The sequence below is a fragment of the Coregonus lavaretus genome (genome assembly GCF_964263955.1).
Source record: "Coregonus lavaretus genome assembly, chromosome: 9".
NCBI classification, from domain to species: domain Eukaryota; kingdom Metazoa; phylum Chordata; class Actinopteri; order Salmoniformes; family Salmonidae; genus Coregonus; species Coregonus lavaretus.
In genome coordinates this window covers 33,067,605-33,083,393 of record NC_139996.1, presented here as the reverse complement: position 1 = coordinate 33,083,393, position 15,789 = coordinate 33,067,605, and the positions used below count along the sequence as shown (strand labels likewise).

The following is a 15,789-nucleotide window of genomic DNA, read 5'->3' as shown; positions in this document are numbered from 1 at the left end:
CCTGATGTTCTAGCAGTGTCTGAATCCTGGCTTAGGAAGGCCACCAAAAATTCAGAAATGTCCATCCCCAACTACAACATTTTCCGTCTAGATAGAACTGCCAAAGGGGGTGGAGTTGCAATCTACTGTAGAGATAGCCTGCAGAGCTCTATCATACTATCCAGGTCTGTACCCAAACAGTTTGAGCTCCTACTTCTAAAAATCCACCTTTCCAGAAATAAGTCTCTCACTGTTGCCACTTGCTACAGACCCCCCTCAGCCCCCAGCTGTGCCCTGGACACCATATGTGAATTGATTGCCCCAAATCTATCCTCAGAGTTCGTACTGCTTGGTGACCTAAACTGGGATATGCTTAACACCCCGGCCATCCTACAATCCAAACTAGATGCCCTCAATCTCACACAAATTATCAAGGACCCTACCAGGTACAACCCTAAATCCGTAAACATGGGCACCTTCATAGATATCATCCTGACTAACTTACCCTCTAAATACACCTCCGCTTTCTTCAACCAGGATCTCAGCAATCACTGCCTTATTGCCTGCATCCGTAAGGGTCCGCGGTCAAACGACCACCCCTCATCACTGTCAAACGCTCCCTAAAACACTTTAGCGAGCAGGCCTTCCTAATTGACCTGGCCCAGGTATCCTGGATGGATATCAATCTCATTCCGTCAGTAGAGGATGCCTGGTTGTTCTTTAAAAGTGCTTTCCTCTCAAACTTAAATAAGCATGCCCCATTCAAAAAATTCTGAACTAAGAACAGATATAGCCCCTGGTTCTCCTCAGACTTGACTGCCCTTGACCAGCACAAAAACATCCTGTGGCGTACTGCTTTAGCATCGAATAGCCCCCGCGATATGCAACTTTTCAGGGAAGTTAGGAACCAATATACACAAGCAGTTAGGAAAGCAAAGGCTAGCTTTTTCAAACAGAAATTTGCATCCTGTAGCACTAACTCCAAAAAGTTTTGGGACACTGTAAAGTCCATGGAGAATAAGAGCACCTCCTCCCAGCTGCCCACTGCACTGAGGCTAGGAAACACTATCACCACCGATAAATCTACAATAATCGAGAATTTCAACAAGCATTTTGCTATGGCTGGCCATGCTTTCCACCTGGCTACCACTACCCCGGCCACCAGCTCTGCACCCTCCACTGCAACTTGCCCATGCCCCCTTTTCAAAGGGGGTGACACTCTAGATCCAAACTGTTACAGACCTATATCCATCCTGCCCTGCCTTTCGAAAGTTTTTGAAAGCCAAGTTAACAAACAGATCACCGACCATTTCGAATCCCAACGTACCTTCTCCGCTATGCAATCCGGTTTCCAAGCTGGTCATGGGTGCACCTCAGCCACGCTCAAGGTCCTAAACGATATTATAACCGCAATCGATAATAGACAGTACTGTGCAGCCGTCTTCATCGACCTGGCCAAGGCTTTCGACTCTGTCAACCACCGCATTCTTATTGGCAGACTAAATAGCCTTGGTTTCTCAAATGACTGCCTCGCCTGGTTCACCAACTACTTCTCAGATAGAGTTAAATATGTCAAATTGGAGGGTCTGTTGTCTGGACCTATGGCAGTCTCTATGGGGGTGCCACAGGGTTCAATTCTTGGGCCGACTCTTTTCTCCGTGTATATCAATGATGTCGCTCTTGCTGCTGGTGACTCTCAGATCCACCTCTACGCAGACGACACCATTTTGTATACATCTGGCCCTTCATTGGACACTGTGTTAACAAACCTCCAAACGAGCTTCAATTCAATACAACACTCCTTCCATAGCCTCCAACTGCTCTTAAACACTAGCAAAACTAAATGCATGCTCTTCAATCGAACGCTGCTGGCACCCGCCCACCTGACTAGAATCACTACTCTCGACGGGTCTGACCTAGAGTATGTGGACAACTACAAATACCTAGGTGTCTGGTTAGACTGTAAACTCTCCTTCCAGACTCACATTAAGCATCTCCAATCCAAAGTTAAATCTAGAAATCGGCTTCCTATTTCGCAACAAAGCCTCCTTCACTCATGCTGCCAAACATGCCCTCGTAAAACTGACTATCCTACCGATCCTTGACTTCGGCGATGTCATTTACAAAATAGCCTCCAACACTCTACTCAGCAAATTGGATGTAGTCTATCACAGTGCCATCCATTTTGTCACCAAAGCCCCATATACTACCCACCACTGTGACCTGTACGCTCTTGTTGGCTGGTCCTCACTACATATTCGTCGCCAAACCCACTGGCTCCAGGCCATCTATAAATCACTACTAGGCAAATCCCCGCCTTCTCTTAGCTCATTGGTCACCATAGCAACACCCACCCGTAGTATGCGCTCCAGCAGGTATATCTCACTGGTCATCCCCAAAGCCAACACCTCCTTTGGCCGCCATTCCTTCCAGTTCTCTGCTGCCAATGACTGGAAGGAATTGCAAAAATCTCTGAAGCTGGAGACTCTTATCTCCCTCACTAACTTTAAGCATAAGTTGTCAGAGCACCTTACCGATCACTGCACCTGTACACAGCCCATCTGAAATTAGCCCACCCAACTACCTCATCCCCATATTGTTATTTATTTTGCTCATTTGCACCCCAGTATCTCTATTTGCACATCATCTCTTGCACATCTATCATTCCAGTGTTAATACTAATTGTAATTATTTTGCACTATGGCCTATTTATTGCCTTACCTCCATAACTTGCTACATTTGAACACACTGTATATATATTTTCTGTTGTATTTTTGACTTTATGTTTTGTTTTACCCCATATGTAACTCTGTGTTGTTGTTTTTATCGCACTGCTTTGCTTTATCTTGGCCAGGTCGCAGTTGTAAATGAGAACTTGTTCTCAACTGGCTTACCTGGTTAAATAAAGGTGAAATAAAAAATAAAAATACCTATAGAGAGAGAGGAGGGAGAGGCCCTACAGCTCAGAACAGAACAGGGCTACAGTACATCTCATACAGTTGAGGTCGGAAGTTAACATACATCTTAGCCAAATACATTTAAACTCAATTTTTCACAATTCCTGACATTTAATCCTAGTAAAAATTCACTGTCATAGGTCAGTTAGGATCACCACTTTATTTTAAGAATGTGAAATGTCAGAATAATAGTAGAGAGAATGATTTATTTCAGCTTTTATTTATTTCATCACATTCCCAGTGGGTCAGACGTTTACATATACTCAATTAGTATTTGGTAGCATTGCCTTTAAATTGTTTAACTTGGGTCAAACGTTTCAGGTAGCCTTCCACAAGCTTCCCACAATAAGTTGGGTGAATTTTGGCCCATTCCTCCTGACAGAGCTGGTGTAACTGAGTCAGGTTTGTAGGCCTCCTTGCTCGCACACGCTTTTTCAGTTCTGCCCACACATTTTCTATAGGATTGAGGTCAGGGCTTTGTGATGGCCACTCCAATACCTTGACTTTGTTGTCCTTAAGCCATTTTGCCACAACTTTGGAAGTATGCTTGGGGTCATTGTCCATTTGGAAGACCCATTTGCGACCAAGCTTTAACTTCCTGACTGATGTCTTGAGATGTTGCTTCAATATATCCACATAATTTTCCTTCCTCATGATGCCATCTATTTTGTGAAGTGCACCAGTCCCTCCTGCAGCAAAGCACCCCCACAGTGTTCTTCGGCTTGCAAGCAACCCCCTTTTTCCTCCAAACATAACGATGGTCATTATGGCCAAACAGTTCTATTTTTGTTTCATCAGACCAGAGGACATTTCTCCATAAAGTACAATCTTTGTCCCCATGTGCAGTTGCAAACCGTAGTCTGGCTTTTTATGGCGGTTTTGGACAGTGGCTTCTTCCTTGCTGAGCGGCCTTTCAGGTTATGTCGATATAGGACTCGTTTTACTGTGGATATAGATACTTTTGTACCTGTTTCCTCCAGCATCTTCACAAGGTCCTTTGCTGATGATTATTTCCCTCAATTCAGTGATTTTCACACGTACAATGTTGGGTTAAGTGCCTGTGAAGGTAAAGTTACAAAAGCTAAAGTCTGCCTGGTGAAAAATGAATATTTAAAGTAAATATTTAAATCACACACTGATATTTCATCATTCACTGATCCCTGATAAGATTATTTCCCTGTTTAGTCAATTAGAAGCCTGTTATAATCAGTCAACTGTGCTACTGCAAACAGCTCAGACACACAAACAAACCCAGAGACACCCAGCTGCCAAACACAGGGCAGAGGAAATGGTGCCATTCTACAGGAAGTCTGAAGTTGGAAACTCTAAAAAGGAAGATGGTTGAGAAAAATAAAAACATCTGGAACGGGCCAGAGACTGAGATACAGCTCTCTGCTTCCCTGCCTGAACCAAGCTAAATAAAATAAAAAGTGATCATGGATTGTGAGGGATGGACAGACTGGGCAGACTAATAAATAGTTGTGCCTCTTCACTATAAACTGGTAATTATATTTGGCATATGATAATTTGTTAAAGCACTAACAGAGTTTCTGTGCCATATACAGTACATTTGAGGAACCACTAGTATTTCTTACACACAAATCATATACTGTGCCAAAACACATTTAAGTATACGCCTTTGCAGCTGGTAGTACACAGCACTTACTGTACACACACATCCACACACACCTTCAAGAGGATCCTTCTCATCATGGGCATCACGTAGTAAACAGGACACAGGTAAGCGACACATTATTCTTTCTTCACAGACTTGGATGAATACCCTGCTGCACCCCCACCCACACGCAGTGCAGTGAGGACCCAGTCAGCCATCCCAACAATACCCCCAGCCTGTCCTGCCTGGTTCCTACCGGTCTCAGAAGAGACAGGTCAGCCTGGGAATAAACACAGTGAGATCACACAATGCAGAAATCTATTGAGTGTAACAAACATAAAACCACGAGAGTCGTACGCCACAGAACTACAAGCTTCCATCGGTTTCCATGATGAGTGTGGTGTGGCTGGATAGGGTCCGAAGCCCATAGACACGGTTACACCCATTGTTCTGCTGCCTAGCTGGCACCCGCTCCATCATACCCACTCTGATCCACTCTCAGCATCATGATGCACATCAAAGCATCACTGTTCTCATCTCAATGTGTATATCACACCTGCAGGTCAAAGTAGAGTCTCTTTTGGATGTTTATAAACAAGGGAGTTGTTTATGTGGTCTCTGTCTTGTGTTGTGTCTGTGAATGAGTGTGAGAGAGAAAACACACCGGCTGTTTTGTGATCAGCCACAGAGAGAGGTGCAGCTGGGGTAACAAAAGCACTAATGACACGGCCAAGGGACAGCCAATGGGGACGGAGCTGGCCTCGGATAAAGGCTGCACCCCTTATCAACCAGCCTGTCTCCCTCTGACATTCCAAACACAGCAGAGATAAGCAGGGTCTACTGTCCCCTGGGGCACACAGGCCCTGAAAAACACAGGCACTGTAGACCACTCAGAAGGGAGGGGGGAGCTGCCTGGGTCCCAGGACTGAACAGCAGTGGGGGTAGGGTGACGGAGTGGTAGGGCATACCAGTTCCCTAATACAACACTGAGCTTTGGGATAGGGAAAGGGCTAGCCGGCTCCAAAAACAACACTGGGGACAGACAAAATGGTGCAACAAGCTTTAAAAAACACACAACTACAAGAGTAGAGGGGCACTTAGCGCCACAAAATACAGCAAGTAGACATTTCTGGGTCACCCAGTAACCCCACGTGCAGTATAAACATAACTTACTGACCTTATCATAACCATTAAAGCTCTGGATTATGGGGAATAGACTGGAACTCTTTAACACAATAAAGAATGATCAAATTTCCAAGCAGTAGGGCTAAGCATCATCTCTCTGTAACCATCAACCTTTTGGTGAGCTTGTATAAGAAAAACAGGAAAGCAAAACAAGCCAATGAGGAACCTAATGAGTCGATGTTTATATTGAAATGATTGGGTTTATGAGAGGCTGCTTGGCACTCCCTCCCTGACCAGATCCAGGATATGATCAGCAGGTTGGTTCCTGAACCTGATGGCCCCCAGCCAGGAGTCATGTGTCTGCACTCTATGAGAAAGCCCCTAAACATATACATGTGTCCCCTTCCTTCCCTTCCATTCTCTCTGCCAGAGCCTAAAAAAGCCCCACTACATCCCCCCCTTCTCCATTCTTCTCTCCAGTCCTCCACGCCTGCTCGACACTTATCTAACACTTCCATTGAATTAAGATATGATTCAAATCCAATACTGTTTACCAGACTCATCTCAGTACTCTGATTCAGTCAAGCCCCCTAGTCACTGTCCATTGTCTCAAAGTCCATAGGTACAGTGAGGGAAAAAAGTATTTGATCCCCTGCTGATTTTGTACGTTTGCCCACTGACAAAGACATGATCAGTCTATAATTTTAATGGTAGGTTTATTTAAACAGTGAGAGACAGAATAACAACAACAAAATCCAGAAAAACGCATGTCAAAAATGTTATAAATTGATTTGCATTTTAATGAGGGAAATAAGTATTTGACCCCTCTGCAAAACATGACTTAGTACTTGGTGGCAAAACCCTTGTTGGCAATCACAGAGGTCAGACGTTTCTTGTAGTTGGCCACCAGGTTCGCACACATCTCAGGAGGGATTTTGTCCCACTCCTCTTTGCAGATCTTCTCCAAGTCATTAAGGTTTCGAGGCTGACGTTTGGCAACTCGAACCTTCAGCTCCCTCCACAGATTTTCTATGGGATTAAGGTCTGGAGACTGGCTAGGCCACTCCAGGACCTTAATGTGCTTCTACTTGAGCCACTCCATTGTTGCCTTGGCCGTGTGTTTTGGGTCATTGTCATGCTGGAATACCCATCCACGACCCATTTTCAATGCCCTGGCTGAGGGAAGGAGGTTCTCACCCAAGATTTGACGGTACATGGCCCTGTCCATCGTCCCTTTGATGCGGTGAAGTTGTCCTGTTCGCTTAGCATAATGTTTCCACCTCCATGTTTGACAGTGGGGATGGTGTTCTTGGGGTCATAGGCAGCATTCCTCCTCCTCCAAACACGGCGAGTTGAGTTGATGCCAAAGAGCTCCATTTTGGTCTCATCTGACCACAACACTTTCACCCAGTTCTCCTCTGAATCATTCAGATATTCATTGGAAAACTTCAGACGGGCCTGTATATATGCTTTCTTGAGCAGGGGGACCTTGCGGGCGCTGCAGGATTTCAGTCCTTCACGGCGTAGTGTGTTACCAATTGTTTTCTTGGTGACTATGGTCCCAGCTGCCTTGAGATCATTGACAAGATCCTCCCGTGTAGTTCTGGGCTGATTCCTCACCGTTCTCAGGATCATTGCAACTCCACAAGGTGAGATCTTGCATGGAGCCCCAGGCCGAGGGAGATTGACAGTTATTTTGTGTTTCTTCCATTTGCGAATAATTTCACCAACTTGTCACCTTCTCACCAAGCTGCTTGGCGATGGTCTTGTAGCCCATTCCAGTCTTGTGTAAGTCTACAATCTTGTCCCTGACATCCTTGGAGAGCTCTTTGGTCTTGGCCATGGTGGAGAGTTTGGAATCTGATTGATTGATTGCTTCTGTGGACAAGTGTCTTTTATACAAGTAACAAGCTGAGATTAGGAGCACTCCCTTTAAGAGTGTGCTCCTAATCTCAGCTCGTTACCTGTATAAAAGACACCTGGGAGCCAGAAATCTTTCTGATTGAGAGGGGGTCAAATACTTATTTCCCTCATTAAAATGCCAATCAATTTATAACATTTTTGACATGCATTTTTCTGGATTTTGTTGTTGTTATTCTGTCTCTCACTGTTCAAATAAACCTACCATTAAAATTATAGACTGATCATTTCTTTGTCAGTGGGCAAATGTACAAAATCAGCAGGGAATCAAATACTTTTTTCCCTCACTGTATGTTTACAACACTGGCCATGAGGGACAGGTTTGAAATAAAGTTCCTCAAATCTCCACAACAACAGGCCCTGACCAGAGTGTGACCACACCACAAGCAAGGGGAAATCATAACCCACACATGTATGGACCTCCCCTAGGGTATGTTAGTAAGTCACGGACAGCCACAGCATGGCATGAATACAGGTGTCCACACACTGCCCCTGGAAAAAGCTGGTCTACCTCAAAGCCCCCAAACACAGATCTGTGGGGCCAACGACCTTCACAAAATACCGTTTGTTTCCTCCCTTCTGACCAAATTAAACCACATTCATTTAAACATCCAGTGGGAGACCACCTGGGTGTTACCACAAACCTACAGAACAACACTGGGGACTGTCTAAGACCGAGATAATATAGCCAGAGTTGCAAGCAGGAGGAACAAGAATGGAAGAGGGTTTTCTTCCCCCTGGGCAGTGCCAGGCAGATCAGACTTCAGGTCTGACAAACAGGACTATGCAAAGCTGTTGAAGAGGAATACAGCCTCAAACAGAGAGAGACAGTAAGAAAACCCACCCCGATAATGAAAACTAAAACATCCACAATCAATGGGAAAACACTGTCAGGCAGAAAAAAAAAAACTACTGGTATGGGTTTAATGAGAGGTAACATTTTACAACATGCCTCCATTGCCTGATACTGAGTGAAATACTTCAAAACCCAACACAAGCAGCGAGCAACTAATGTTTGACCCACCACACCACAATCACCACACACTTAAGATACCAAACTTACTCGAGTCTACCAACACCACCATTCCAAAACAAGAGTAACAACACTACAGACAAAACTAACATCCTACACTTCAAAACTCCATCGTACCGTAGAACACAATATAACTATAATACTTGTTATCAAGTCTACAAGCCCTGTGGTTAAAGTGGGAAAGGGTACCTCCATATCCACTGTACATCTTTGCTAGTGTTGTGGCTTCCTCTCAGTGTTGACCACCCAGACCAGGAGAGGTTTCCTTGGGTTTAATCAGGTAAAGAGAAAGATCCACAGACAGAGATTCAGCAGCATCTACTCATCTGAAGTTTAATCTCTGGCCCCTCTCACAAACTCAGGAGAGAGCGCGCAGAGCGGAGGCGCTGCCAGGAAATGGGAAGGCGGTCACCCTCGCAGCAGCCCTCTCCTCCTCCGGCTTCCTCTACTCTTCCCTGGCTGACATCACATTCTTCCTGCCTCTCCCTCTTCCAGCAAGACCAGCACATTGTTTCCAACTCATAAATGACATGTAATTATACATTTGTGTTCTCTACTGCAATTATATACATACCATGAATAGTACCCAAAATAGCTTTGTTTAAAAGACTGTGACAACTAAAGGGAAAAGAAAAAAAGTGTTCATATTGAAACTTAACTCAGCCCTTAATTTTTTCCTTGACTCATAAGCGCAACTCAAGGCTGTAATAACAGAACACAATGAGGTGATCCTTATCAGCCTTGAGTCATTCATCCATGAGAAATCCCTACTTGTCTTTACTTGCCAGATTGTCTATCGACGTTATAAAGAGTTTACAATAAATATCCAGACACCCCAGAGCATGATGCACCAAATGGGAAATTAAAGCTCATAACTCCCTAAGAAACACAGCTAGTCTTCCTCTATCTTACAAGATTGTCAGACCCGTGCCTGCATACTCAAACTCTGCAAGACAAAAACATCAACTGGAACTGCATGTTGTCGGCTCAAGCATCTAACAAAAATTCCAGAGATGACAGACTCCTTGAACCTTGTGTGATCAGTAACTTGTGTGATGACCAAGTGTTATTCTCAACAGCGCACCTTGAAAGGACGGGACAGGCAGAATGGACTGGAGAACCTGACTGCAAGCTTATGATCACACTCAAGGTGACACTGCTCTAGTTCATGTTCTTAACCTGATTAGGTATACGGCTGTACTTTACGCTGAGGAAAGAAAGTCATGGCAACAATAACCTAAAAGGCACATCCGTCACTTTCAGCAGTATGCCATCAGAATAACAGTAGGATATTAGTAAACTGTTGCAACATGCTGAAAACTACAGCGACTATAAATCATCAGAGCACAGTCTTTGATGAAAGTGGAGTGAGAATAGATGGGTATGTGCAAATACAAACAGCTCGTAAGACTGGTTTATGCAATGCCGTTTCTCATTGGGCTTTTCCCCCATACCCAGGCCACTGCCTTTCTCCTGGAGGCAAAGACCTGGTTTTAATGTCTTCAACATGAGACACACAGCGCTCTCTATGCTCTACCCATTTCCAGAGAGAGGGAAAGCAGCATCATTCTTGTTTGGAACAATCTGTCGACTGCATTTGACCTAACAGAACAGCATGCAAACTTATAGTGTGGGAAGCATCCGCAACAGGAGATAAAAACTTAGTAAAACTATAAAAACAGCTGAGTGGCGGTTCAAAATATTCCATGCGATATGGATCTCTTGTGATATGGATATTGCACATGTTAATATTGCGATTTCGATCAGAATTCAATTAATTGTGCATCCCTATCCCCCAGATCCAAATGTACCACTCCATTACACACACAGGGAGACAATGTGTTTACTTCAAAATAGAAAAATATGTGCACAAATATGCACACAAACCTAGTTTCATAAAACACACCCACAACCACACAAAGAACAAGTAAACAAACAAGACACTTTATATAAGCGCCACAACCATAACCGTCACTGAGGGATTCTAACAGGTCCTGACATGACCAACCATCAGCAGAATTACATTTTGCACACTCGGACGTGCAGGACAACTAGCTGACATTGAACTAGGACAATGATTGGCTGGGCAACTTCTTTGGCAATTAGTAGTCTGTCAGAGCCAGTAAATGTAGTAAGTGAGGCAGTCAAGGTGAATTAAATCAATCAAGGTCTGTTAACCACGTATTTTTCAGAGCCGATGTGAATTGGGCTGCCTGCAGTCTAAAGGCAGACTGTGTTGCAGCCTCCAATCTTTTTTTCACTGATTGGTCTTTTGACCAATCAGATCAGCACTGAAAAAGATCTGATGTGAAAAGATCTGATGTAATTGGTCAAAATACCAATTAGTGGAAAACAATATCAGAATTGGGCTGCCTGTGTAAACGCAGCCAGAGGAACATAAGACCAGCAATCAACATGGATCAACATACACCAAATAAACATAGGCCTACACAATGAAACAGAGTGTAACAAGATCAGGGGATCAGCCTACAAATGTGCGAAATACATAATTTTACATCTCATTTAGAGCACTTCTATTCAGTGCACCAATAACAAACACACACACACCAGGACACATGCACATACACGTATGACATATATACAAGGACATACGGTGGAAACACACCTTTCACACAGTCCCAAAGCTCATTTGCCTTCATGCAAATCTCTATAAAAGCCAACACCTACACAGGCAACACTACATTTATACAGTTGACGAGTCAAATATGATACAGAGGAGTTGCGGAGGCTGTGAAAAATGTAAGGAAATTACTTTTCAAAATTCACTGTTGATCATTTGTAGTTAATAAGATCATGGTGCCATTAAACATATCTAATAGTTCATTGTATAGGTCAGTACATTCTATTTATTTCCAACGCCTGTGAGTCCCATAAGATGGATGATTTTAATATGAAATAGATATGATAGATTTAAGGTGAAGGCGGTGTAACACCACTGGAGATAATGATGCCCTCGCTATGAGATGATGATGCATGATGATGAACAGAAATCACTGTGCAGGACAACAACCCTTAGGTCATCAGCTAGACAGAATGAGTCAATGACTAGCCTGATGTTCAGGGTGCTGATAAAGTCCTTCGGTGAATATATTACCACAGACTTCATTCAAATTCAACAACACAAACACACACCCCAGTTATTTTTAGACGGACTCACACAAAACCACAGATTCTCCTCTACTCTTTTTAGGCTGCAGTGGACACTGTACAGCAGGGTTCCCCAACTGGCAGCCTGCGGGACGAATTTGGCCCCGGGTGATTTTATTTGGCCCCCCCAAGTTATCTTTTTCCTTTTCTTTTCTGTTTTTGGGACATAAAAGCCTGTAAACACACCAGCAAATCATCTCCAAGATTTTAATTTAGGAAATCTGTCCCAAAGTATTCCCACGCATAATAGAGATATAGTATATGTGATCTTATACAAATGTAAGCAAGGTTTGAAATGATTATGTTTTAGTCAAATATTATATCTGTTTGTGCTTCTTGCGGTCAATTTGCAGTCTACAAATTATTTCTAATTATGTTCCGGCCCCTTGACCATCCACTCAAGACAAAATAGGCCTGCGGCTAAATCTAGATGATGATCCCTGCTGTACATTGTACCTGCAGCATTCCGTGGGAGACTGGTACAAAGTAGCCTACTCGGTATAGTCAGTGTGTGGGCAGTGGAGGTGTGAAAAGGGGCTCAGTGCACCTTGACCTCAGAGTGCTGATAGTGTGATAATGGGATGGAGGATAAGCAGGGGGATCGGGAGAGGAGCGGCCGCCCGGAGTGAGAGGTGGGCTGGGGATTTAGAGAGCAGTTGTTCTCAGTTGAGCTCTTATCTCCCGGGAGGCAGCTGTCCCCACCAGACTGGGAAACTACTCCTCAGAGCTACACAGTCACTGCAACTGTGCCTTGCACTGAGAGAGAGAGGGAAATAAGCACATACAGTAGTCGTGCACATGCACAGTAAAGAGTATATTCGTTCTTATCACAGTTTCTCTCTTGTACCACCTTCTCAAGTTTCACCACTAAGTATGGAATGTACATTTCCTTCACTGCTCTCTCATACAAAGCCTTCTCTGCGCAGGGCCAGATCAGCTTGGGGTTCTGTCCTGACCAGAGGAAGGCCTGAAACTTCAAACGTTTCGTAATAAGTTTAACATTAAAGATGGATACACTTTTCTGACAGCCATAATGGCAGATGATTGGAGTAATACTGCCTGCTACTGTATCATTGCCTATTACGAAGCAGGAAGAGATAGCTGTCCCACACAAGAGGCACACACAGGACATAAATATCCCAGGACAATGGAAGTATTCTGGGTCAGATAAGGTGCCTGGCTACTGTTACGTGTGACATGTTTTTCTTTCTCCCAATCGTCCTTTGTAGTGTGTGTTTGGTTCAGAGTGTTTGTTCTGTTTATTACAGGTGTGCTGAGTTGCGGCTGACGATGGTGGGTGTGGCTTCGGTCCGGAGTCCTGGCAGCTGTGGTTGATTGACTGATTGAATAGAGCATATAAACGGTTTGCCGTGTGAGCTAGGGAGAGAGAGCACTTTTTGTTTGGCTGTTTGAAGATTTGGTTATTTTAATTTATCTTTGTTTGTGTTCCATCCTGTCCTCCTGCTGTATTCCACCCTACCTATGTCCTGGAGAAGGGAAAGGTAGATCTGCCCATGGGTGTACATTCACACGTAGATAACCCACTGTTTTACACACTAGGTTAGCTGGGCGGGTGTCACCCCTGTATTTGTGGTAACAGGTAGGAAAGCGGGTTAGGGCTTAGTGTATTAGGAAGGATTAGGTGTGTAGAAGAGGGACCTTTTGTTTATTTTCATTACTTGGACCCTGTTCCCAAACATTCCCTTCTCTTATCATCCCTGGTTTGTTTGATTGGTCTTTGTTTTATTACTGTTTCTTTATGGGTGTTGTATATGTTGTTCAGTACCTTACTAAACGACCCCAGAGGGCTAACATTGAGTTCTGGTTGTTGTGTCCCATTATTTTTGTTAGTTACACCCCACATTTCTTCCCCATCCATCTAGTTTACATTGTGTGCGTAGGCACGGGCATTTTCGTCTCCTCCTCAGACGACCTACACCCGAGGGGAGAACGTAACACTACATACTGACACAGGGTTATCACACACAGGCCTGACACCTGGATCTGGGAGCATGTCCAAGGGGATATACCTAACTGTCTGGATTTGTTTAGTCTACGATTAATCATTACACCAAAATCAGTACTTCCTTGCTGTTGCACCTTGGTGCAGCTCAACCCAAGGTAGAGGCCCCCACCTCCCCATAGCCTCACTCAACACCAAGCACTTTATTCCCCAAAACCACCCCAAAGTGCAGAGGACACATTCTTTCCATTCTTAATGTGCCACTAGCCCTTTATTTGTCTCAAACACGGCAGGCTTGCTTGTTTTCCACTCCCCCTCCCCTGATTCTTAAGTCCAAAATTAGGTTTACCTATTAAATGTGCTGTTTGAGCAGGTGGCAAGGAATTTGATAGCCACAGCAAAAACTACAGGTATAAGACTTCATGTGTGGAATAGCCCTGCACAGCCCAGGGGACATTCTACTGTGAGGACACAGTTCAACTCCACACATTCTACTCCAAAATGCATAAAAATGTAATTATGTTGACACCATCTGAAATATACCTGATGTGCGCCTTTGCACTGTAGAGAGATCAGGATCAAGCGGTGGCTGTGCGCTAGTGGCTCTCATTTGCACCACTCGTCACTCTGATCTTCAAGGGACAGTGCGAGATTTTGGCAATTAAGTGCTTTTTCTACTTACCCAGAGTCAACTGAGGTAAACACTGAAAGTGCAATGGTCGTCCAAGATGACCATACTCTGACCAGGCCCAACCCAGCTTATCTTCAGCTGTAAGCTAGCAAATTGGTAGGGCTCAGTGGAGAATGACTTCCCCCGCTCATTGAAGCCATTAAGGTCAAGACCGACCGGGGTACTGCAGGCTGTTGTTTTCAGAAAGAAAGATCCCCCTTTATAGTGAATGCGATAACGGCAATCTTCGTGTACAATCTTAGTGTAAATAATTGTTGTTTGTAAGACAATCATGGAACCAATACTTGCTTATGTACGTCCTTGAACCAATATTTATTTTATTTTTTATTGCATACAGAAGAAGTTAAGGATATATTATATACAGTGTATTTGGAAAGTATTCAGACCCCTTCCCTTTTTCCACATTTTTGCTACGTTACAGCCTTATTCTAAAATGGATTGGAATGTTTTAGGATGGTTGGAATGCTTTAGGAGGGACCCCACCCCAAATCTAAAAGACACAACCTTAAAAATCAGTACATTTCGATTTTTACATCAACTTTCAAATCATTGCATTTTCATCTCTTATCAAAACCAATAAATACATTTACACATTCTTCTTTTTGTGAATGATCTTTCTGAAAAACATTTGTATATTGTCCAATACAGTAAACTTTACTCTTAATATTTCGTTTTTTTATTTTGGCGACCCCGCTGCAGTTCCCCCGCGACCCCACTCGAGGTTCTGACCCCGACTGAGTTAAAGGAAAAATCCACTCGATATTTTTGTATTTTTTTCATAAGTACACCAAAATCTTTTGCATGTCAGCAGTCAAGTTTTCAAGATATAGGATTTTCAAAAAAGCTAAACGTGTCACTTGCCACATCATCATGATGATGCAAAATGTATGTGGCACGTGACATTTTGCATTTTTTAAATCCTATAATCTTAATAACTTGACTGCTGACATGCAAAAAAATTTGGGACTGTATCAACCAAAAGATAGTTTGAGTGGTTTTCCTTTAAGCAAGCAGTGTGTTGTCCTTTACATGAACTTATCCCTATATTCAAATCACATTTCTAGGCTTTAGCTAAGTGGGCTAACACAGTCTTGTGACATGCAGGAGACCTGGATCGAACCCAGTCAGTCACAAGAGCAAGATTAAATAGGGAGTGGAAAGGCTATCCTTAGAAGGGCTATTCAACTATATTCTTATGGGGGCCAAATTGCAGTTTGTGACACTCCCTTCTAACGTGTCATGTGCGGCCTGTGATCATCATAGAGGGGAACAGAAGGCACGTCCATGTTCCAGAGAGTCTTAGCTTTCAGGAATGGGGTCATAGTAGCTTATAGCCAA

At 43.7% G+C, this 15,789-nt stretch overlaps 1 protein-coding gene across 3 annotated transcripts in view; it reads right to left on the bottom strand.

The window, feature by feature from the left end:
• Positions 1–15,789, bottom strand: part of LOC311135421 (rho family-interacting cell polarization regulator 1-like) — a 136,610-nt gene that overhangs the window by 54,576 nt on the left and 66,245 nt on the right. The window contains exon 1 of one of the 3 annotated variants that reach the window (XM_084169363.1): positions 8,819–8,927. The exons of 1 other annotated variant lie outside the window; for it this stretch is intronic. In XM_084169363.1, coding sequence (XP_084025489.1) covers positions 8,819–8,837 — 19 coding nt within the window. In that variant the 5' untranslated portion in view covers positions 8,838–8,927. Of the gene's footprint in view, positions 1–4,625; positions 4,644–8,818; positions 8,928–15,789 lie in introns of those variants that run through there. One more of the 3 variants, XM_084169365.1, reaches the window with a different exon arrangement.